This window comes from Desmodus rotundus, chromosome 6 (assembly GCF_022682495.2).
Source record: "Desmodus rotundus isolate HL8 chromosome 6, HLdesRot8A.1, whole genome shotgun sequence".
NCBI classification, from domain to species: domain Eukaryota; kingdom Metazoa; phylum Chordata; class Mammalia; order Chiroptera; family Phyllostomidae; genus Desmodus; species Desmodus rotundus.
Window position 1 is genome coordinate 40,327,650 of NC_071392.1, and position 21,443 is coordinate 40,349,092.

General features: G+C 34.5%; 1 protein-coding gene across 1 annotated transcript in view; it reads left to right on the top strand.

Moving 5' to 3' along the window:
- LOC123479572 (cadherin-related family member 4) overlaps positions 1-21,443 on the top strand; it is a 111,536-nt gene that overhangs the window by 49,766 nt on the left and 40,327 nt on the right. The window contains exons 15-17 of the mRNA XM_045194144.2: positions 571-676; positions 1,419-1,640; positions 2,118-2,263. Of these exons, the coding sequence (XP_045050079.2) occupies positions 571-676; positions 1,419-1,640; positions 2,118-2,263 (474 nt within the window). The remainder of the gene's footprint in view (positions 1-570; positions 677-1,418; positions 1,641-2,117; positions 2,264-21,443) is intronic.

A 21,443-nucleotide genomic window follows, 5' to 3' on the forward strand; every position in this document is an offset into this window, starting at 1 on the left:
CACAAGTAATTAAAATGTGTTATTAAAATTAATTTTACCTTAATTATTATTATTATTTTACTTTTTAAAAATGTGGTTCATAGAACTTCCAGGACTATGTGGAGAAGGAACAGCGGTAGAGGACATCCTTGCCCAAACCTGACCCTCGTGGGCAAGCTTTGATCTTCTCATTATAAAGTGTAATGTTAGCTATAGTTTTTGAAGACGTCCTTCATGACTATGAGGAAGTTCTCCTCTAATCTAGTTCACTGAGAATTTTTATCATAACTGGGTGTTGGAATTTTTCAAATGCTTTCCTGCATCTGTTGATAGAACCATGTGACTCTTCTCTTTTAGCCTTTTGCTGTGTAATGTTACTGCCAGAAAAATTAACATTATGTATGTGGCTTGGGTTTGTGACTCCCATTACTATTGACTATATCCCTATTGAACAGCACTGTATCGAATGTCATTTTTGCTAATTTCTTTTTACAACAAGTGTAAAATGTCTTGGTTTTAATTCACATAGATGATAAAATAAATATTTAAGTAAAAAAATTAAAACCATCAATGTAATCTTTTTATTTGCAGATTGGTCCTACACATTTAGACTATGATAATGCTATTTTTGCAGGAATGCACTTCAAATATACATTGTTTGTGAGAGTTTCTGATGAAGGAAGTCCTGTTTTATCAAGTAAGAAATTATTAATTAAAAATATTAAAATATTTTGAATTATATAAAATAAAAAGTAATTTTAAAATTTATTTCTTACTTTATTGTACTTGTGGATAATTTGAAGATCTGTTATAATAAAGTTATTTCTCTTATATTAACTTTTTTAGTGCATACATATTACTATTTAAAAAAAAGAAAATCTAAGCAAAAACTAAAACATGAGTGAAAGAATGATGTCCAAATGTTACTACAGCACACTGCAGCTATTTTAAAGTATTGTCAAAGCTTAACTTTTCTGAATTCTTTATTGTTTAAAAGATTTCTGGAGTGAATTTATTTCACATTAAAATTACTTATATATTATCATAGTAAAATGCTGTTCATTTATATTTCTTTATTGTCAGATGAAGTAGTATTTTAATCACATTTCAGTTAGTGAGCAATGTCTACTCTTAGAAACTATGATCTTCAATTCAGAACAGTAGCGTTTATATATACACGCATTATAAAAGGCAGTGGTTTTGACAGGTATCAAAATCAGGTCATAGAGCATTTTAATCCTAAACTTCCTTTCAAATGCTCTGTAATTGAAAGGTGATAATTTCATAACAGAACTTAACAATATAGGTATGTGTATATAACTTACACACTTAGAATTTAGTACATAATGTTGATGTTAATTGAAAAGAAAAGAAAAATAAGAATTATAGAAGACACATGATCACCTCGGCTACATGTGTATGTACTTTTTCCTCCACAGCAATCATTACAATCATCGTAAGGGTGAGTCGCATAAATGAATTGAATCCAATTGGACCAACATCGGCATTTACCTTCAATGTACTAGAAAATAATCCAGCTGATACGCTAGTTGGAAAAATTACATTTACAGATGCAGACTGGCCATTTAATAATATAAAATACACCATCGTTGGAGGCATTTTAGGATCACCTCCCAAATTTTACATTGAACCAGACACAGGTATTGTAAAATGCTGATAACAGTTAATAGTAAAAATAATGAGCTCATATATATTATACTTATTTGGAATTTATTTTGAGAAATTATGATTGTTGGAACATCTTAAAAAACAGCTCTCTTTTAAACTATGTAATGTTCATACTGGGTTGTGAGCTGTATCCATAAATTCTTAGTTACTGCAGAAAAAGCACTAAAGCTTTGACTTTTACCAGCTAGATCTTCAGAATGCGGATGCACATGTATTTCTTTCATATGTATAGGACTGTATAACAGGTGAGTACATGGCTATGCATCTGCCATTATTTCGCTGTCAAATTACATGCTGGGAGTATAAATATATTACCAAAGTTGATTTGTATTAGTTCACTTCCATTTGTTATTTTAGTGATGATTTCATTTATACAGTTTATAACTCAGCATAAAATGAAGATATTTAGCAATCCTGGGGTAACCGTTCTCTTTTCGTTTTGGTGTCAGGAGTCATAAAGCTATTGGATTCACTAGACAGGGAAGTTGAATCACAGTACAAGATAGTTGTGAGAATAACAGACTTGGACAATGATGCTCTTCCCGACCCCCTCAGACAGAGAAGTGGGACTGCTCAGGTGACTGTCAATGTTCTGGTAAGAATGAGTCACTATTTTCAATGCTCTTATCCCTTAGGGAGCCTATTCTTGGGAAATAAAAACAAGGGATAATTGTGAATAGTTAAAGTTTGGTGCCCTCGGCATAGACCTAATTCAGAGAATAACATATTGGGTTCAAAAACATTGTGACTGTAACATAACAGTGATAAAATTGTCATTGTGTGTAGTCTGTGTGATTTCTGAATTTGATTGTCTCACAAATCTGATGACTGGATTTTAAAGTTGTATTTAATAAGTTGTTGGAAAACTCATTTTGTTGTTATACATACTCCCAGAAACAAACAAATTTATGTGGCAGAGGTGTCCAACCTTTTGGCATCTCTGGGCTACACTGGAAGAAGAAGAGTTGTCTTGGGCCACACATTAAATACATTGTGACACATAATCACAAAAATATCTCATAATATTTTAAGTAAATTTGTGACTTTTGTGTTGGGTCGCATTCACAGCCATCCTGGGCTGCATTCAGTCCACTGGCCACAGGTTGGACACCCCTGTTAGAGTTTAGGGAGTTATCCTGTTTGATACTCTTAGAAAAGCTGCTTCTCCGCTTATTTTTGTTCTTTCCCTTTCTGGTTTTCACTTAAGAAATATTTTAATATTTTAATGAAGCAAGATTCTGAGAGATCAGTTATAGACACTCACAGACATGAAGTATAGAGGCAAGAATTTCCAACATAAGTACTTTTTAAATATTCAAAACAAAAATACATTTGACTTGATGTGTTTAAGACCTACATCAATACAATTCTGTATAATACTTTTATTGGGAGAAATATAAAAAAATTCCCCTTTATAGTTAATGCCAACTTGTCTTTATCTTATAACTTTTGTGCTCCTTCTTGCTACTTGAGAGCTGTAAGAATTCCAGCAGTGGATCTAATAAAGCGGCAATGACTTCTAATAAAAACAATTTAAAATCAAAAGCACTGGGTAGTGTCTATGCATACTCCTACATGGTGAACACTTTCATATGTGTTTTTGGTGAGCTAAAATCCTTTTTGGTGCCCATGACTCAGTGTTACAATCCCCAATACAGGCTCATTATGTCTGGAAAACACAATAAACCAGGCCAAAAATCTTTGTGGAGAGAAATTTAATAAAGTGACTTCAGTGGTTTCAACCATGACTCAGAGGATGTCATAAGCTAAAGAACCTGCTGTCTTTAGCAAGCTTTCAATAATATACCCCAAGTGTACCCTAATTTGCATTGTAAGTTTCGGTAGATATCCTTTCCATTTGCACTTCTATAACTGATCATTTCCACTTTCATTGTGTCTGTGAACTCCTGTATTCAGATAGATATAGAACAAAAGATCTTTGTTCTTCAGCCTTAAAATCATTAACATTTCTATCTCCTTTGGGGCTAGAAGGATTTATCCAGGAATGAATACTTGATTTCTTGGGACTGGGGAAAAGGTAATACATTTCCCACCATAAAACAGGTAGGTTTACCTGTTGCCTAAAATGTTGTTGCTGAATTTAAATACCTTTTCTCTAAAGATACTTCCAATCAAAAATGTTTTATTCAGAAAAATAAAATACAACCAAAATGTTCAAGTAAAATACAATTATTTTTTATACTACATTTTGTTCTAAGAGAGATTGCAGCTCATATAAAAAATAAGCAGTGGGGCAGTACTGTTGTACTTAAATTGGAAGTAGGTTACTGAATCTAAATTTCATCTGAAGGAATGAATAAGACAATTTTCTCTATATTATACAATAAAGGAGGAATAATGTTATAGACTGAATGTTTGTGTCCTACCAAGAGTCCTGTGATAAAGACTCAATCCCCACTGTGATGGAGTCTGAAGATGGGCCTTTTCACAGGTAAATGGGGTTAGATACGTGAAGAGAATGAATGTCTGGTTGTTGGGGTTAGTTTCCTTGCAGAGGAGATATCAGAGTCCGTGCTTTCTCTCCACTACTTAAGAACACAGAAGGCAGCCATCTGCCAGCCAGTCATCAAAAGCTGCTGGACTTGCTCATCTTAGACTTTCTAGCTTCTAGAACTAAAAAATAATAAATTTCTATGGTTTAAGCAACCCAGCCCATAGTATTTTGTTGTGGCAGCCAAGCAGACTAAGACAAATACCAATTTTTTTATACCAATTTGTTTTAACAAACTTAAAAATGTTATGAAGTATAGTATTAAAAGATATATTCCTAGTAAATAATGGATCCATAGCTAGATCAAAGATATTTACTAGGAAGTCTAGGATCCAAATATAAGATTATAGGTTAATGATAAATTCTCACATGAATGGAGTTCGAATAACTAGTAAACATAGAATAATAAACTCAAAAACATGTACACAATCTACCACTATATCCTTCAAGATGAGCTAGTTTCCACACATATATCAAAATATTTTAGTGAGATGAATTTTATAGGCATCATTAGCTATTGCCAAATTCAAACTTGGTATTTTCAGTTGATTAGTTGAACTGTAGCTCTTCCTTCTGGAATATTGTCTTCTTGGGTCATGTTTCCAAGATAACTCAGTTTATGACAGTAAAGTGCATCATGATAATAAACTAGCTTGTTGAAACATACACATTTCAAGCAGGAGTTGGGGAAATATGCTTTTACTTTGACAAAACTAGGCACCAAAATTTTAGGGAACATTTTAAAAGGAAGTGAAGTTAAGAACACATCCCAATTTTACCTTATAGAGTATTATTATCTTTTTTTATATAAAAAGATACTCCCTAAGTACCATGATTCTCAAGGAAATTAGAAAGCCTTCTCTCTTGGTCAGTGTCATTCCTTAGTGACATCTATTTGCCTGCTGCTGTGCATGGACCGCAGCCCGTGCTTTCAGACTTCTGGGCCGTGCGCTCAATTTTATTGTGTCCTTTATTCTCTTCTGCATCTATCGGTATTCTATGTATTCTTTTCAAATTTTTTTTATTTTATTCTTATTTACTCTATTACAGTTGTTCCAATTTTCTCCCCTTTGTCTTCCTCCATCCTGACTCACTCTCACTCCCACAGTCCATCCCCACCCCGTCGTCCATGTTCATGGTCATTCATAAATGTTCTCTGACTACACCCTTCCTCTTCTTTCCATCATTCCACCCCTCCCCCCTTTCCTCTGGCAGCTGTCAGACTGTTTCCTGTGTCCATGCCTCTGGTTCTGTTTTGCTCATTAGTATATTTTGTTCATTAGCCAAGTGTTGAAAATAGCCTGATTGCCCATCAGTAGATGAATGGATTAAAAAACTGTGGTTCATCTACACGATGGAATACTATGCAGCAGAAAGAAAGAAGGAGTCCCTATCCTTTGCAGCAGCATAGATGGAACTGGAGACTATTAGGCTAAGTGAAATAAGCCAGTTGCTAAAAGAAAAATACCATATAATATCACTTATAAGAAGAATCTAGTGAACAAAATATTCTATGTATTCTTTAAGGGCCAATATATTCCTTCTGTATGAAGACTTACTTTTTAAATAAAATGCAAATATTGATTGGAACTGTATCACAGGGCCTGTGTTCATGTGATGGACTAATTTCTTAGCTGTCTAAAAACTTGGAGTCTGGGACAGTTACTCTTATCCAAGGTACATATCACCCGCTAAAGTACTGGTATGAAAGATTCTCCTTCTGGAGTTGTGAGACCAACACATTCGTTCAGAATGTAAATTATAGAAAACATAAATTAAGCCACAGAAGAACAGATGGATGGTATCTCCTGCCACTGCTCAGCCCAGGAGTTCCCACATCAGCAGGATTACAATGTACACAATTTATAATTTATTTCCATTTTTACCTATAAGTTAAAGTGCATATCTCAAAGAATGTTTTGGCAAAAAATCACCTTGGAATGTGAAATAAACTATAACAAGTTAGTCTTGAGTGTCACAAATAGACTATTAAAGAAATTAAGGGAAATTTCCAGGGACCAAAATAAAAAGAGGATGCTCAAAGCTGCCAATTATCCTGGGATCATCTTTTTTTTCTGTAAATAAGAGGCTTGCATTTTTATAGATACTTAGAAGCAGGAAATAAAATTCTGGAAGCAAGAAAGGCAGGGAGTTGGAATTCCTTATTACAAGAGGGCCTTCACAATGATAAAAAATAAAGGAACACTTACCCACCTAGGCCTGGGCTCTGAATTCAGGGCAAAAAGTACTCCCTGAAATTTAAAGTAAATATATTGAGTTTGAATTACATATACTACAAAATATTAGAAAACCTAAGACAAGACATTAGAAAAAAGTGGACCTGGGTGTTTTGTTTTAAGAAAATGCTAGTAGGAACAGAATCAACACTTCTTTGAAGAGGCTTACCTTCTATCTAAATGTTGAAGATTCTTATAGATAAAACCTACCTGAATGTGGGCAGAGTCTAAACTCTTTGAAGATGGCCACAGCACGCAGAGCACTGCATTCACCCGCGCACAGTGACTTCATGCCCAGCTCACTGGCTGCAGGCTGAAACGACTGGACTGAGAGGGTTTGGGCCTGAGTGTAAAGCACAGCCTAACACACTTTTGTGAAGTGATTCTGTGACCAGGAATGCTTTGCTTACTTGTGTTGTGGAGTCTATTTGTGACTCATGTGCAGATGATAGGACAATGCTATGGTTTTGTTTTATATCAGTAACCTGCTAGATGTTGTCAGTTAGCTGCTAATTATTAACATATTGTAAAATGTTAATTTTATATTACTGAAGCTGCATAGTAACTCTAGTATTGGCATATTTGAGGGTGTTCTTGAGAAGGAACATATGTTAAAAATAGCTACATTATTAATAGATTATTCATCTAATGGAAATGATTAGAATTTAGTGAATATGAGCTTTACATGGCATTTGGTCTTAAATCATCTAGCCATTCTGAGTATTTTAACAAAGTGCACAGTAGTCAAAGTTAGATGTGGTCCTGATGTTTTATTGTAGGGAAAGAAGCTGGAGGTCATTTAATAATGTGTTGGTTGAGAAGTTTAAATTACAAGAATCCAATCAAGTTGCATTGTTATGTGACAAGGAGACTCACATAGTACTTAAAAAGCTAGAGAAATATATTCACTGGAAATTAAAAAATAGCATTGAGACTAGGTGCATCAAATAAGTTCCAACAGACTTTTTCTCCTTTTATTGAATTTATTTGAGTGACACTGGTTAACAAAATTATACAGGTTTCAGGTGCACAATTCTATATCACATCATCTGTACACTGTATTGTGTGTTCCCCACCCCAAGTCGAGTTTCCTTTCACCACCATTTATGACCCCTATACTCTCTTCTACCTGCCCCCATCAGCCCTCCCTGGGCAATCACCACACTGTGCTCCATGTCCATGAGTATTTTCTCTCTCTTTTTTTGTTTTCTGCTCAATCCCTCCACAGCCCCATTCAGTCCCTCGTCTTCCCTACAGCTGCCAGTTTGCTCTCCATCTGAGTCTATCTCTATATTGCTTGTCAGTTCCATTTGTTCATTCCACCTATGAGTGAAATCATATGGTACTTGTGTTTCTTGGACTGTGTATTTCCCTTAGCATAATACTCTCAAGGTAATTCTATGCAGTCGCGAAAGGTAAGATTTCCTTCTTTTTTATGGCCAAGTAGTATTTCATCGTGTAAATGTACCACAGCTTTTTTATTCACTCATCTACTGGTGAGTACTTGGGCTGCTTCCAAATATTGGCTATGGTAAATAACACTACAATGAATATGGGACTGCACATACTCTTCCAAATCATTGTTTCTGGTTTCTTTATAAGACAGTTTCATTTTTAATTTTTTGAGGAAACTCAGTACTGTTTTCCACAGTAGCTGCACCAATATACATTCCCACCAACAGTGCAAAAGGGTTCCCTTTTCGCCACATCCTCACCAACTCTAGTGATTTATTAATGATAAACATTCTGACAGATGGGAAGTGATATCTCATTGTGGTTTTAATTTGCACTTATCTGACGATAAATGACATTGAGGATCTTTGTATATATCTAACGACCATCTGTACAGTCTCCTTGGAGAAGTTTATTCAGTTCCTTTGACCAATTTTAATTTAAATTTTTTTTAGGGTTGGATTTTATAAGTTTTTTATAAAATTTGGATATTAATCCTTTATCAGATGTGTCATTGGCAAATATGTTCTCCCATTCACAGGTTATCTTTTCATTTTGTTTATGGTATTTTGTTGTGCAAAAACATTTTAATTTGATGTAGTCCAATTTGATTTATTTTCTCTTATTTCTCTTGTTATATCAGAAAAAATAATATTGCCAGTGATTTTACTGCTTAAATTTTCTTTTAGTATATTTATGATTTTAAGTCTAACATTTAAGACTTTATTCCATTTCAAGTTTATTCCTGTGTATGGAATAAGGAAGTGGTATAACTTTAATTGTTTGCACATATATAATTTTTCCAACACCATTTGTTAGAATTTTTTTTACCACACTGTATATTCTAGCCTCCATTGTCATATGTTAATTGTCCATATAGGCATTGGTTTATTTCTAAGCTATATAATGTGTTCCCTTGATCTATGTGTCTGTTTTTATGACAGTACCATGTGGTGCTGTTTTGATTATTATGGCCTTGTAGTGTAGTTTGATATCAACTAAGGTAACTCAACCAACCTTGTTCTTCTTTCTCAAGATCGCTATTGCTATTCTGGGTCTTTTGTGGTTTCATAAAAATTTTTGAAATATTTGTCCTATTTCTGTGACATATGCAATTTGTATCTCAATGGGAATTGCATCAAATCTATAGATTTCTTTGGGTGGTATGAACATTTTCATGATGTTAATTTTTCTTATCCATGAAGACATTATACGCTTCCACTTATTTGTATTTCTTCAATTTCTTTCTTCAGTATCCTATAATTTTCTTGTTTCTTGAATTAGGCCTATAATTCTATGAATTGTCCTCTTAGGACTGCTCTTGCTGCTTCCCATAGATTTTGGGTTGTTGTATATCTATTTTCAGTTGTATCAAGGTATCTTTTGATTTCTTTCTTGATCTCATTATTAACCCATTCATTGTTTAGTAACATGTCAGTGTCCATGTGTTTGTGTGTTTTTCAGTTTGGGGGGGGGATTGATTTCTACTTTTATTTTAATTGATTTCTAGTTTCACACCATTATGGTCAGAGAAAGTACTTTGTATGATTTCAATCTTCTTAAATGTATTGAGACTTGTTCTATGTCCTCACATGTGGTGTATCCTAGAACATGTTCCATGTGCACTGGAAAAGAATGCATATTCTTCTGCTTTGGAGTGAAATTCTCTGAAGATATCAACTAAATTCATCTGATCTAGTGTGTCATGTAAGGCTGCCATTTCTGTATTGATTGTCTGCCTGAAAGATCTGTCCATTGATGTGAAAGAGCTGTTACACTCCTCTACTATAACTGTATTACTATTGATCTCTCCCTTTATGTCCATCAAGATTTGCTTTACATATTTAGGTGGTCCTGTGTTGGGTGCATACATATTTACAAGGATAATATCCTCTTACCCTTTTTTCATTACGTAATTTTCATTATGAATTGCTCCTTTTTTCATTATGTAGTGATCTTTGTCTATTTTGTCAGAGATAAGTATTGTTACCTCAGCGTTTTTTCCCTTTCCATTTGTATGAAATATCTTTTTCCACCACTTTATTTTTAGTCTTTGTGTATCTTTTGTTCTGAGGTGAGTCTGTTGTAGACAGCGAGTATGTGGGGTCTTGTTTTCTTATCCATTCAGTTACTCTATCAATAGATTTTTTAATCAAATGATAATAAGTTGGATCATGATATCCAAAATAAGTTTTTTTAAATCTCATCCAAAGATATGTTCATTGATTTTAGTGAGATGAAGGGGGGGTGGAGAGAGAGAGAAGGAGAGAGAGAGAAAGGGAGAGAAACATGGATGTGAGAGAGAAACATCCATCAGCTGCCTGCACACACATGATCAAGGTTTAAACCTGCAACTTAGGTATGTGCCCTGACTTGGAATCGGACCCACCACCTCTTGGTGTATGGGACAATGCTCCAACCAACTGAGCCACTAGGCCAGAGTTGAAATCAGTTTTTAAAAGAATATAAAAACTTATGCTTTTAAGTGGATATGACCTGAGTGGTTTCAGTCGATTTTTAGTGTTGTGCCTTATGTCAATTAAAAGGGATCATAGAAAGAGGCCTGTCTTTTAACAAAGCAAATAACTAAAGGAAATGTGTTTTTATCTAGTCAGAGGCAAAATATTTGCATCCATAATATCCAATGCAAACAAATCAATTTCACCACTAATGTCACTACCTATATCTGGAAGAAAAACAAAAACCAGAATTTCTTTACTGATGTAAAAAATACAACAAAACCATTTTCTTGGCATGACCATACATTGTCTATTATACCATAATGTACTTGCTGACAGGAATTTGCATACAAATTTGAAAGCTTTTTTGTCTCCTGCAAAGAACATAAAAAATTTCCTGAGAGGGTAGTTTCTAAATCATCACTGTCTCTTCAGTGGTTCTTTTGAAGAAATTATTATCAAACACATTCCCTTTATTTGCAAACCAGAGTACAGTGGCTCTCCCATGACCAAATGCTTACTTTATTTCTAGAATATGAAAAATACAAGCCATTTTTTACCTCTAAATTATTAATAAAGCCAATTACTTTTACAGTAATGTTTGTCTTTCCTTAAGTGGGATTATAAGACAACTCAAATTCTTAGAACGCATTCCTGTTCTAAAGGAACGTGTAAGAGCACAGTAATGGCTACCCTAAATTTATCTGGCTTTATAAATCAATAATTTGGTAGGCAAATTATACTAACATTGCTTTCTAACAGAGAGGTATTAAAAAATACAGAAATAACCATCTGACATGACAAAGCATTTCCAAGAGCTGAGTGTCTCTCTGTGGCTATTTTTCCCTTGGCGCTCTATCAGTGACTAATAAATAGATATTGGATCTGTACATATATTTAACCTGGATGCCTATTAACCATAAGAGCCAGTAATTATATCCACATGTATTAGGGATGATGGCATTGCCAGATATCTTTTATAACATTGTATGGTGTTTAAGAGTACGGATTCTTTTGCCAGATGGCCTGGATTTGAATCTCAGCTTCACTCTTACCCTGTTTATGACCTTGGGTAAGTTATTGAAACTCTTTTTCCTTGTTTCTTCATTATAAAATGATAATAAGTAATAATGCCTCTCCCAAGAGGTAGATATAAGATTTTTAAAAGTGAATATTTCTAATTCACTGACTGGCTCATACAAGTGTTTGGTAAGGGAATAAACTAGAACACATCTTCACATCTGGGGGAAAAATGATGTAAATTTTGTTCTATTGAGTCTACATACTTGATTAAAATTAGATTTTTATCATTTAATCATCAAAGCAAAGGCCAGAAACCAATTAAATATAGCTGATAAGAACTTCAAAATGTTGTTATTTTTAGCAGATTATGGAATAAAGCTACAACATAAAAGTCACTAAACTTGCATATTTTGAAAAAGCATAACACTTCTTGAATTGTTTATATTATTATAAAACTGAAACTGTAAATCAATTTTAGCATAAAGAAATAAATAACCTACAGTAATTTTTATTTATAAAAGCTGTATGATCACACTTGAGAAAGAAATTTTAAATAATGCAAGCTGAAAGAAGAAAAGTACTATATTTGTTAGAGTTCTCCAGAGAAAAATCTGTCTATCTTCCTATATTTCTAAATAAAAATAATTATTACAAGCAATCCATTCAAATGATTATGGAGGTTTCGGAGTCCTGTTGCTGGTAAACGAGACATATAGTTACTGTTGGAATCTGCAGGCCTGAGAACCAGGAGCAACAAGACCAGTGGTCCAGCTCATCCATCAGGCAAAAAGAGCAAATTATTTCTTCTTCCACCTTTTTATTCTACTCAGGACCTCAGCACATTAGATGGTACCCACCCATTTTGGGAGGGCCTATCTCCTTTACTCAGCTTACCTATTCAAATGCTAATCTCAACTGGAAAAAGCCCTCTGGGACACAGAAATAATGTTTAACCAAATATCTGGGCATCCCCTGACCTAGTCAAGATGACACCTAAAATTCACCATCCCACTCACCACAGCTTTAGTAAATCACTGAATTGGAAATTAATTTTTCTTTTCTCAGTTCCAATGTTTGTGTCAATTATTTCTGGCTTATACTATAAAAAACATTTTTTAATCTTATGAAGTCATTATATTCTTGAAGGCAGGATTCTAATGTAGCTTTTTTCTATTTATTATGCATAGAGGTTTCTTAATTATTTTACTGAATATATATGTGACTATAAATTCAATAGGTACTGAGTTAGAAAAAAACACTTCAGGGCATAAGTACTAGTTGTCATTGATATGAGAATTTGAGGACTAGAAAACTTAAGAGAACCCTGTGTCTCTCCTTTTCTCGTTTTGTACCAGAAAGACTTGACTTTGTTGAAGTTGAAAAGCACTGTGATTAGCAACGTTTCCCCAAATGGGCAGCTTTGAAGCTGAGGTAATGGCAGATGCATTGCTTTGTGCTTACCAGATCCTGATTTATTTTCTGGGTACACAGGAAGACTACATTGACTGGGAAGGGTACTAAAGCTCTTTCCCAAGTCTGGCCATGAAACCCCAGTGCAGTCTTCATTCTCTTTGCAAGGTGATTTTCAAAGGCCGTCTCTCAAAGGCACAAACATTACAAGATGAAAGTCACTACCTGAAAAAGAGTCCCCAAGAAGACCCACCAAACATGTCTGACTATGACATAAGCAAAAATTAACCTTGTTCCATGTTAAATCATATAGATTTCACATTTGAATTGTTACTACAGCCTTGTCTAGACAATTGTGCCTGATGCAGAATTTTTTCTGGATGACAGTTGGACTCTCCCAGATAGTTGGAATTCTCACAAATTTCTTTCAATCTTAATATCCTATTGGCTTTGAGAATAAGCGACATCTTTTTATAACATGTAGATGCACTACTTGTATGCTATCATGGTTTTAAGTTATAGGAGTATGTAAATATTTATATGAGAAACTTTTTATTGGAACAATCATTAACATAAAATTTTACCAGGTAATTCTCTTTAAAATTATGTGCTTTTCTAATTGCTTGATAATTTTTCCAGTATTAGTGAATGATAAAGTTTTTAAAAGCTTAGAGTTTTCTTGATAAAATTTAATAATTGCTTATTTTAGCAAAAAATTTCCATTTCAACAAGAACAAATTGTAATGTGTTTTTGAAAGTCATAAAAATTGAGATAAAATATCTATGTAATTTTAAAAATCATTATCTGTATTGACATTTTTATTCTAATATCACATGACTTTTGTGATCTACTTCTTGAGATTAACATTTCTTTAATTTGTTCTCATCTTTTATTTTTACTGGACTACAATTATCCTGAAGGTGATGACTTAATGTAGAGGATTATTGTATATGATTATAAGAAACCAGTGTATGTCTGGGAAATCACAATTTTGAGAGAGAGAGAGATTATGTGATTATTTTAAAACACCATAAGACATAAAAATTACCTACATAAAATGACACTTTTTATGGTAATAAATAAAAATTGTTCTCTAAGTAATTCCTTTGACACATGAAGAAGAAGTAAATCACAGGACTTATTCCTTTTCAATATGTCATAAACCGGAAATGCAGAATCTTTGATTTAACTTAAATTTGAGCAAAACTGGTAAGTATATTTAACATGTTTTTAAGTGAAAACCTACATATTTATTTTCTAAATGAAAATTTATATATTATTATCTTATATACATTTACTTGAAAATAGGTTTAATTATGTTCAATTATATTACAATGTTAGGACTTATATTCTATATCAACCCAGTAATTTGTAAGCATTCTTGCAAATGTAAGAAATATATATATCCTCTTAGCTTTAAGTAGTGAATTTAATATTCTCTGTTAGTTGTCTAGGACTGTCATAACTAAGTACCGCAGACTGGTGGCTTAAAGTAACAACAAACATATTTTCTGAGTCCAGAGGCTAGAAGTTCTAAGTCCAGTGTCACCAGAGCCATGTAAAATCTGAATGTCCTGGGGACTAAACTGTTCTGTGCCTTTCTCTTCACTTCTGCTGGCTGCAGCAAATCTTGGCATTCCTTAGCTTGATGTATTATTATAATCTCTGTCTTCATCATCACATGGTATTATTTCCACTTATCTCTTATCTGTGTCTGCTCTCCTCTTCTTATAAGGATACCATATTGGATTAAGGGGCCACTTTACTCCAATATGACTCGAACTGACTTGACTACATCTGACCCTGTTAAAACACATACATACACACCCTTCCCCCCACCCGAGGTGACTCATATATCAGGGGATAGAACTTGAACATATATTTTTTGGGGGGGTGGACAATTCAACCCACAACAATCGCATATGATATAGTGGTCAATTTCTACTTTGGACAGGAAGTTTAAAACAGAGTTACAGTAGACAGTGGGACTGCCAGGAGTCTCCCCACTGGTCAAGATGTGGCGGGGAGAGGTTCTTACATAGAGATGCCAAAAGCTAGGAATATGAATGGACAGGGCTTGAACACATGGAAAGCTAGAATATAAACAGAAAGGGCCCCAAGTGTGCCAAAAGCTAGAAAGATTATTGGATAGAAAAAAATCACTCCCTCCCTATCCTTATAAGGACCTTGGGCTTGAGCAGGCGGATTTTGAGATGGTCTTTGAGATAGGAGTCCACTATTTTCCCAGGTTGTGGGGCACCTGAATTTCTTTCTTTTTGTACTAGCACCTGCCTCATGAGTTGGCTTTCGTATGGCAGGCAGCTGAAATTCTGTCTTGTTGATTACAAAAGTAGTTATAAACATGGATTCTAGCATTAGATAAACCTGATAGAAATCACTTTTGCTTGTATGAACTGTACATTTTTAAGAATATTACTTAACTCTGTGGCCTTATTTTTTCACAAGTAACACATGCTAATAATACTACTCCCTTCAAAAGCTTGGGAGATGATTCAATCCAAAACAGTGCCAGGGGTATAAATACAAAGTAAATTTTGGTGTTTATCAATGATTTAGCTATTACTACAACTACCTGAGTTTTAACTAACTTTCATTGAATGGTTCCATTCAAGAAAAATGGGACTGAAATTCTCTCTAACTCATACAATAGCATACACATTTACCTAGTTAACATAATAAAGATTCTTGGTAAAAGTTAGTTTAAAAATTTGACCAGAATTCAGTAACATAAATCAATTTAGAACTAAGGCAAAACTTAGCATAGATAAACAGGTAGATAGACATATAGAATATAGAATCAATAATATCAATATTTTTATCCTCTGCCCAAATTCTCAGGGTATTTAGTAGGTTAACATGCATCAACTCTCTGAGGGTGGTAGGGGTAATAGTTTATAGTGGTTCCCAAACTCTGTGTCCATTGTCCATATAGCATGTCATGAAAAGTTATGTTCCTTAGAACATGAATTGAGAAATAAGGTACAATAAATAATATATGATGGGATCAAGATAAAAAACAATAAATTTAAATATAATATTGTGGCTTAATTTACACAGATATTTTTTAACAGCCTAATCTCCTAAACATATACTTTTACTACTAATACATTTTAAACATTTATCTATTGCAGTTTTCTGGAAATTAGTTTTAGAATTTTTGCTCTTGTAATTATTTGAACTAAAACCTATACATAGAATATTTTAGTCAGAAAATTCAATATTGTTTATATTTAATTCTTCCCAACTTGATGTATAGACTCAATGCAATCTTAAACAAAATCCTACAAAGTTATTTTATAGGTATAAATAATGTAATTTTAAAGTTTATGTGGAGAGGTAAAAGACTTAGAATATAGCCAGTATAATATTGAAGGAAAATAACAAAGCTGGAGTTTACTGATACTACCTGACTGCAAGAATGGCTATGAAGCCATAACAAATAAGACAGTGTGGTGAAAGAACAGATAAATGATCAATGAACCAGAATAGCAATCTCAGGAATAGAACGACATAAATGTAATGAATTAATCTTTGACAATGGAGCAAAGATATTCCTTTCAACAACGGGTGCTGGAAGAACTGGACAATTACATGCAAAAAAAGTGAACTTAGACACAAACACTACAGCTTTCATGAAACTTAACTCAAAATGGATCACATCTAAGTGGAAAATACTGAAAAAAGTGAGTTAAGCCATGAAAAGACATGGAGAAGCCTTGAATGCACATTACTTGAGATAGAAGCAAACCTGAAAAGGCTACTTACTATATAATATGAACTATATGACATTCTGGAAAGGGCAAAACTGTAGGTGCAGGAAAATTATCAGTGGTTTTCAAAGATTGAGAGAGGAGTAAATAGGCAGCACACAGAGGAATTTTTAGGGCAGGGGAAGTATTCTGTGTGCCACAGTGGTAGATACTTATAATCACACATTCATCCAAACCCATAGCATATGCAACATCAAGAGCAAGACTATGAACTTAGGGTGATAATGATGTGTTAATATAGGTGCGTAGAAGCATAGGTTTTTACAACATGCCACTGTGGTGCGTGATGTTTATATTGAGGGAGATTTTTTTTTTCTTTTTTAGTAGGATTTAGTAGTAGTGTTCCTCAAGTTTAAGACCACTTTCAGGTGTAAGACTCTCTATAGTTCTCTAACATATATGACAACTGTCCCCAGAAACAATTTCTTCTCCATCTTTTGTTTGTCATCATAGACGCTTCAGGGTAATTTTATTACATAGTTACTCCATCAGGGCACTGGATGAAACGCTGACCAGAGATTGTCCCAGTTACTGTACCAATACTGCTTTTACAGGTACATAAACAGAGGCACAGAGATGTTAGTTAACTGGCTCAAGATCACACAGATCGTAAGTGGCATGACTGGGATTCAATCCGGACAGCCTGAAGCTGTGCAGGCGGTTTGCTTGACCACTATTTTATGTGCCTGCTCAGATCTGTGTAACTCCAAAGCCTGAATTATTTGATAACTTGTGAAGAAAAGTAAATAACAACAACAAAGAAGTTTTAAAATATTTAAAACTATTTGATTTTATTTCATGTATGAACAATATTAAAATGTTATTTAATTTTTGAAAAGTAAACTCATGCACATAGTTCAAGAATCAAAACATACAAAGGAAGTACTCAGTGAAAACTCTTCCTCCATCTCTGTTGTCCAGAAATTCGGTTCCCCTTTCTCAAAGCAAATGGTGTTACGAGTATCATATGTCATTCCACAAACATTTTAGCAAATGCGCAAATGTGTATGTTTATATATATTCCCTCTTCCTACCTTTTTTTAAAGGAATGGCAGAAGACTATATATATGTTTTGCACTGCTAATATGTGTTTAATTAACAATATATCTTGAAACATATTCCACACCATTACATAAAGGTCTTTATCATACTTTCGGATGGATCCTGTACATATGGTAATATAATCAGTTCCCTATTTCTGTACCTGTGTACAAAATTTTGCTGTTTATAACATTACGGTTGTATAACTTTGTATTTTTATCATTTTGTATGTTCACAAGTAAATATGTAGAATAAGTAATGTTATTGAGGTCTATTTTTAAGTTTTTATTATAGATTTCATGTAGTGTTTACTTTTCAGGTATTAGATTTATGTTCCTGTTTTATCTTTCTATTGTTATTCTTACCGCGTATCTTCTAATACTTGCATTTTTGAGTGCTATTCTGACCTATTTCTACTCACAACACTTCTGACACCAAATGTATAGTTTTTTCCACACAAACAACCATTCCCCTAACTCTGCAGACACCAGCAGGTACCCAATAATTCAATTCAGTTCAGATAGAAGAGTTTACTTACTCTTACAGGTTTATGATAAAGGATATTATATAGGATACAAATGAATGACCAGTTAAGGAGATGCATAGGGCAAGGTATGGGGTGGGAAGCGGACACCCTCCACACCCTCTCTGAGAGTGCCATCTTCCCAGCTTTGTGATGTATTCACCAACTGGGAAGCTCTCTGAACCCTATCATTTAGGGAGTTTATGATGGGTCTATTACATGGGCATAATTGATTCATTCATTGGCCATTTGTGATTAACTCAATCTCTGGCCTCTCTCTTCTCTTTCCTTAGGTTAGAGATGGGGTTGAAAGTTCCAACCCTCCAGTCATGTGGTTGGATCTTCGGGCAACTGCCCTCATCTTAAAACCATTTAGAAGCTCACCAAGAGTCACCTCATTAGCATAAATTCAGGTGTGGCTAAAAGGGCTTATTAGGAATAACAGAAGATGTTTCCCTCATCCCTATCATTCGGGAAACTCCAAGGGTTTTAGAAGTTCTTATGTCAGGAACCAAGATGAAGACCAAGTACATATTTCTTGGTATATTACAATGTTACAGCTATTGATTTCTATATTCCAATTATGCACCCATCCATCTTTCTAAACTTTCTTATGGTTTATTGTAGTTTTGTTAATGGCAAAATGCACCAGAATGTTACTGGTGTTGGCCCTCAGTTCAACAACAGCAGTACTTGAGTTCTGGCTAAAAAAAGAATTCAGAGCCAAGACTTAAATACAAGCAAAGTTAGGTATGGAAGAACTGAGCCAGCCAGCTGCAAGGGCTCGGGAAACAAGTCACAGAGGCAAAAGGAAAACACTTGGGACTTAGGAGAAAATAAGCAAGCATATATGCATCTGGGGGAAGGAGAGAGGGAAAGGCTCCGGCATGCTTCAGAGAGGGAGAGAGAGGCACCCATCCTGAGGGAGGTTTTGTACGTGCCGATGCAGGGGTTATGCATGGGAGCTCTTTGTGCTCCTTACTCAATTTCTTTATGAATCTAAACTGCTCTAAAACACAAAGTTTATTAGTTGTTTTTATTAAATTCCTCACAGATCAAGGGGTGACTTACGTCCAAATAATAGTTGTAGTAACAGTTGTTTTATTTTCTTAAACTTAGCTATTTTTCCCACAAAGATGAGAAAAATAAAAATATATTATAAGTGGTGAGGATTTATGGTATATAATGGAAAAATTAACCTAAGTTCCTTGCAAATACTTGTGAAAGAAGTCAAATTTGGACACAGCATTTATGTAGTTTGTTAGCATTTATTCATTTGGATTTTTATGTTTAACATTTATAGGTTTACTGGCATGCTGAAGCAGCTCTGGCTTGCAAGAGTCTACTCTTCGTGTTTTTCCTAACTTTCCACTGAATAACGCGAAATCTGCTATGTCAGGAGTATTTTCAAAGTACTTACACCATGGAATTTTGCAAGCTCTATAAATCAGAGGTTTTGTTCCTTTTTCCTTTGGGGAGGAGAGTAGAATCAGCTGTTATATAGCAGCACACCAGTCTGTTGGTTCTCTGAGGCTTCGGAATAGCCGGATCTTCTTTCTTCTCCTTCCATACCAAGTGTGTGGCACGAGGCCTGTTTCATGATGTGGGATCAAAAAAATCTAGAATAAACTGAGGAAGTCATTTTTAAAATGATTTGGAGTGGTGTTAGGATCAAAGCCTAGTGAGAGGAGTCTGTCACTAAAGGTAGAAGTGTAGTGAGAAAATGAGGCTGAAGTGAGTTTAGTAGAACATCTCTGTTAGATAAGAAGAGAAAATAAAGAGAACATGTTTTAAAAGGAGAATTAAAATAGAAAACCTAATATTGTGTATCCTATTAGAAGGTAGAGATATAACAGGAAATTAAGAGTTTTACATGCTGAAGAAAGTGAGCCGAAGTCTTCATTTTTAGAAGAGTTGTTGGAGCAAATATCCAAAAGGCAGGAAATTAATGAGTAGGTTGGATAGAAATGGGGGTAGGAAGAGGGTGGCAGTGAAAAGAAGCACTTTCCCTTTGGGGACCTGATGGGATTCAGGACTTCGGTCCACTCCTTCAGGTCAGGACCTTGTTTCCTCGTTCAAAGTGCTGGCTTCTCTGAGCTCAGTGTCACTAATGTGTTAGACAAGAGGAAGGAACTAGAAGATGGTTTCCAGCTTAAAAATTAAATGATTTGTGGCTCTTTGAAGAAAATGAGGGAGAAAAAGTTACTTGAAGAGAGTAACAATGATTGTGTTCTTGAGTATAAGGAAAAAAATACTGACTGTGTTGGTAGACAGAAAAAGACTTGAGGTAGAGAGAGTGTAGAGTAACTATTTAAATGGGAGAAGACATTTATAGACTGGAATGGTAAAGGGAACAAGTAAGGTCCTTAGGGTTACAAAAGATTAATAATATACATTATTTTTCAGGAGACAATAACAATAACTAACATTTATTAAGGATAAAACAGGTCATATTTTAAATGCTTTTTATATAATAGTTTAGTTCTCACAAAAATCTGAAATATAGGATTCTTTAAGTTCTTATTTAATAAGTAAGAAACTAAGAGATTTCTTGCACTGGAACCTGCCATGGAGGTAAGATTTTTTTTAAGCATCTTTTTTTTCTTATCCTCACCTGAGGACATGCTTATTGATTATTTAGAGGAGAGAGAGAGGGAGAGAAACACTGATATGAGAGAGAAACGTCAACCTGTTGCCTCTTGCACACACTCCAACTGGGGACCAAACCTCTACACCTAGGCATGTTCCCTGACCAGGAATGCAACCTGTGACATTTCCGTTTATGGGACAATGCTCCAACCAACTGAGCCACACTGGCCAGCGCATGGAGATAGGAGCCAAAATTTTGACTCAGTGCTGGTAGGCAGAAAGCAGCCTGTGACTGGAGGCCCTCTGATCACTTATCAGACTGGTAATTTAGCCAAGTCATTTCCCACTCTGCACCTCTGTCTCCCCATTCTGCATAGTCACAATGTTTTCTTTCTCCTCTAACTTCCAGGGCGATAGTGAAGCTTACATGAGAACTTATACTGTGTAAAAGGTAAATTATGGTAGATATATAGCATATTTTATGAAAACAATGGACAAGTGGGCATAGACATATTTAGTTTAGAGGATAAAAGTTACGTGACTTAATATTCAATACCCTTGATTACTTCATTAATGTAGACACAGTCACATCTATAAGGGAAGAGACAGTATTGGAAGTTTAAGGGGCATGAAAAATATTTGGACAAGTTAATACTGAATAATCCCCAGTAGTACTACTATTTTCACTCGATTTGATAATGGGAAATTTGCCAGACCATAACAAAGGAAATTCCAGA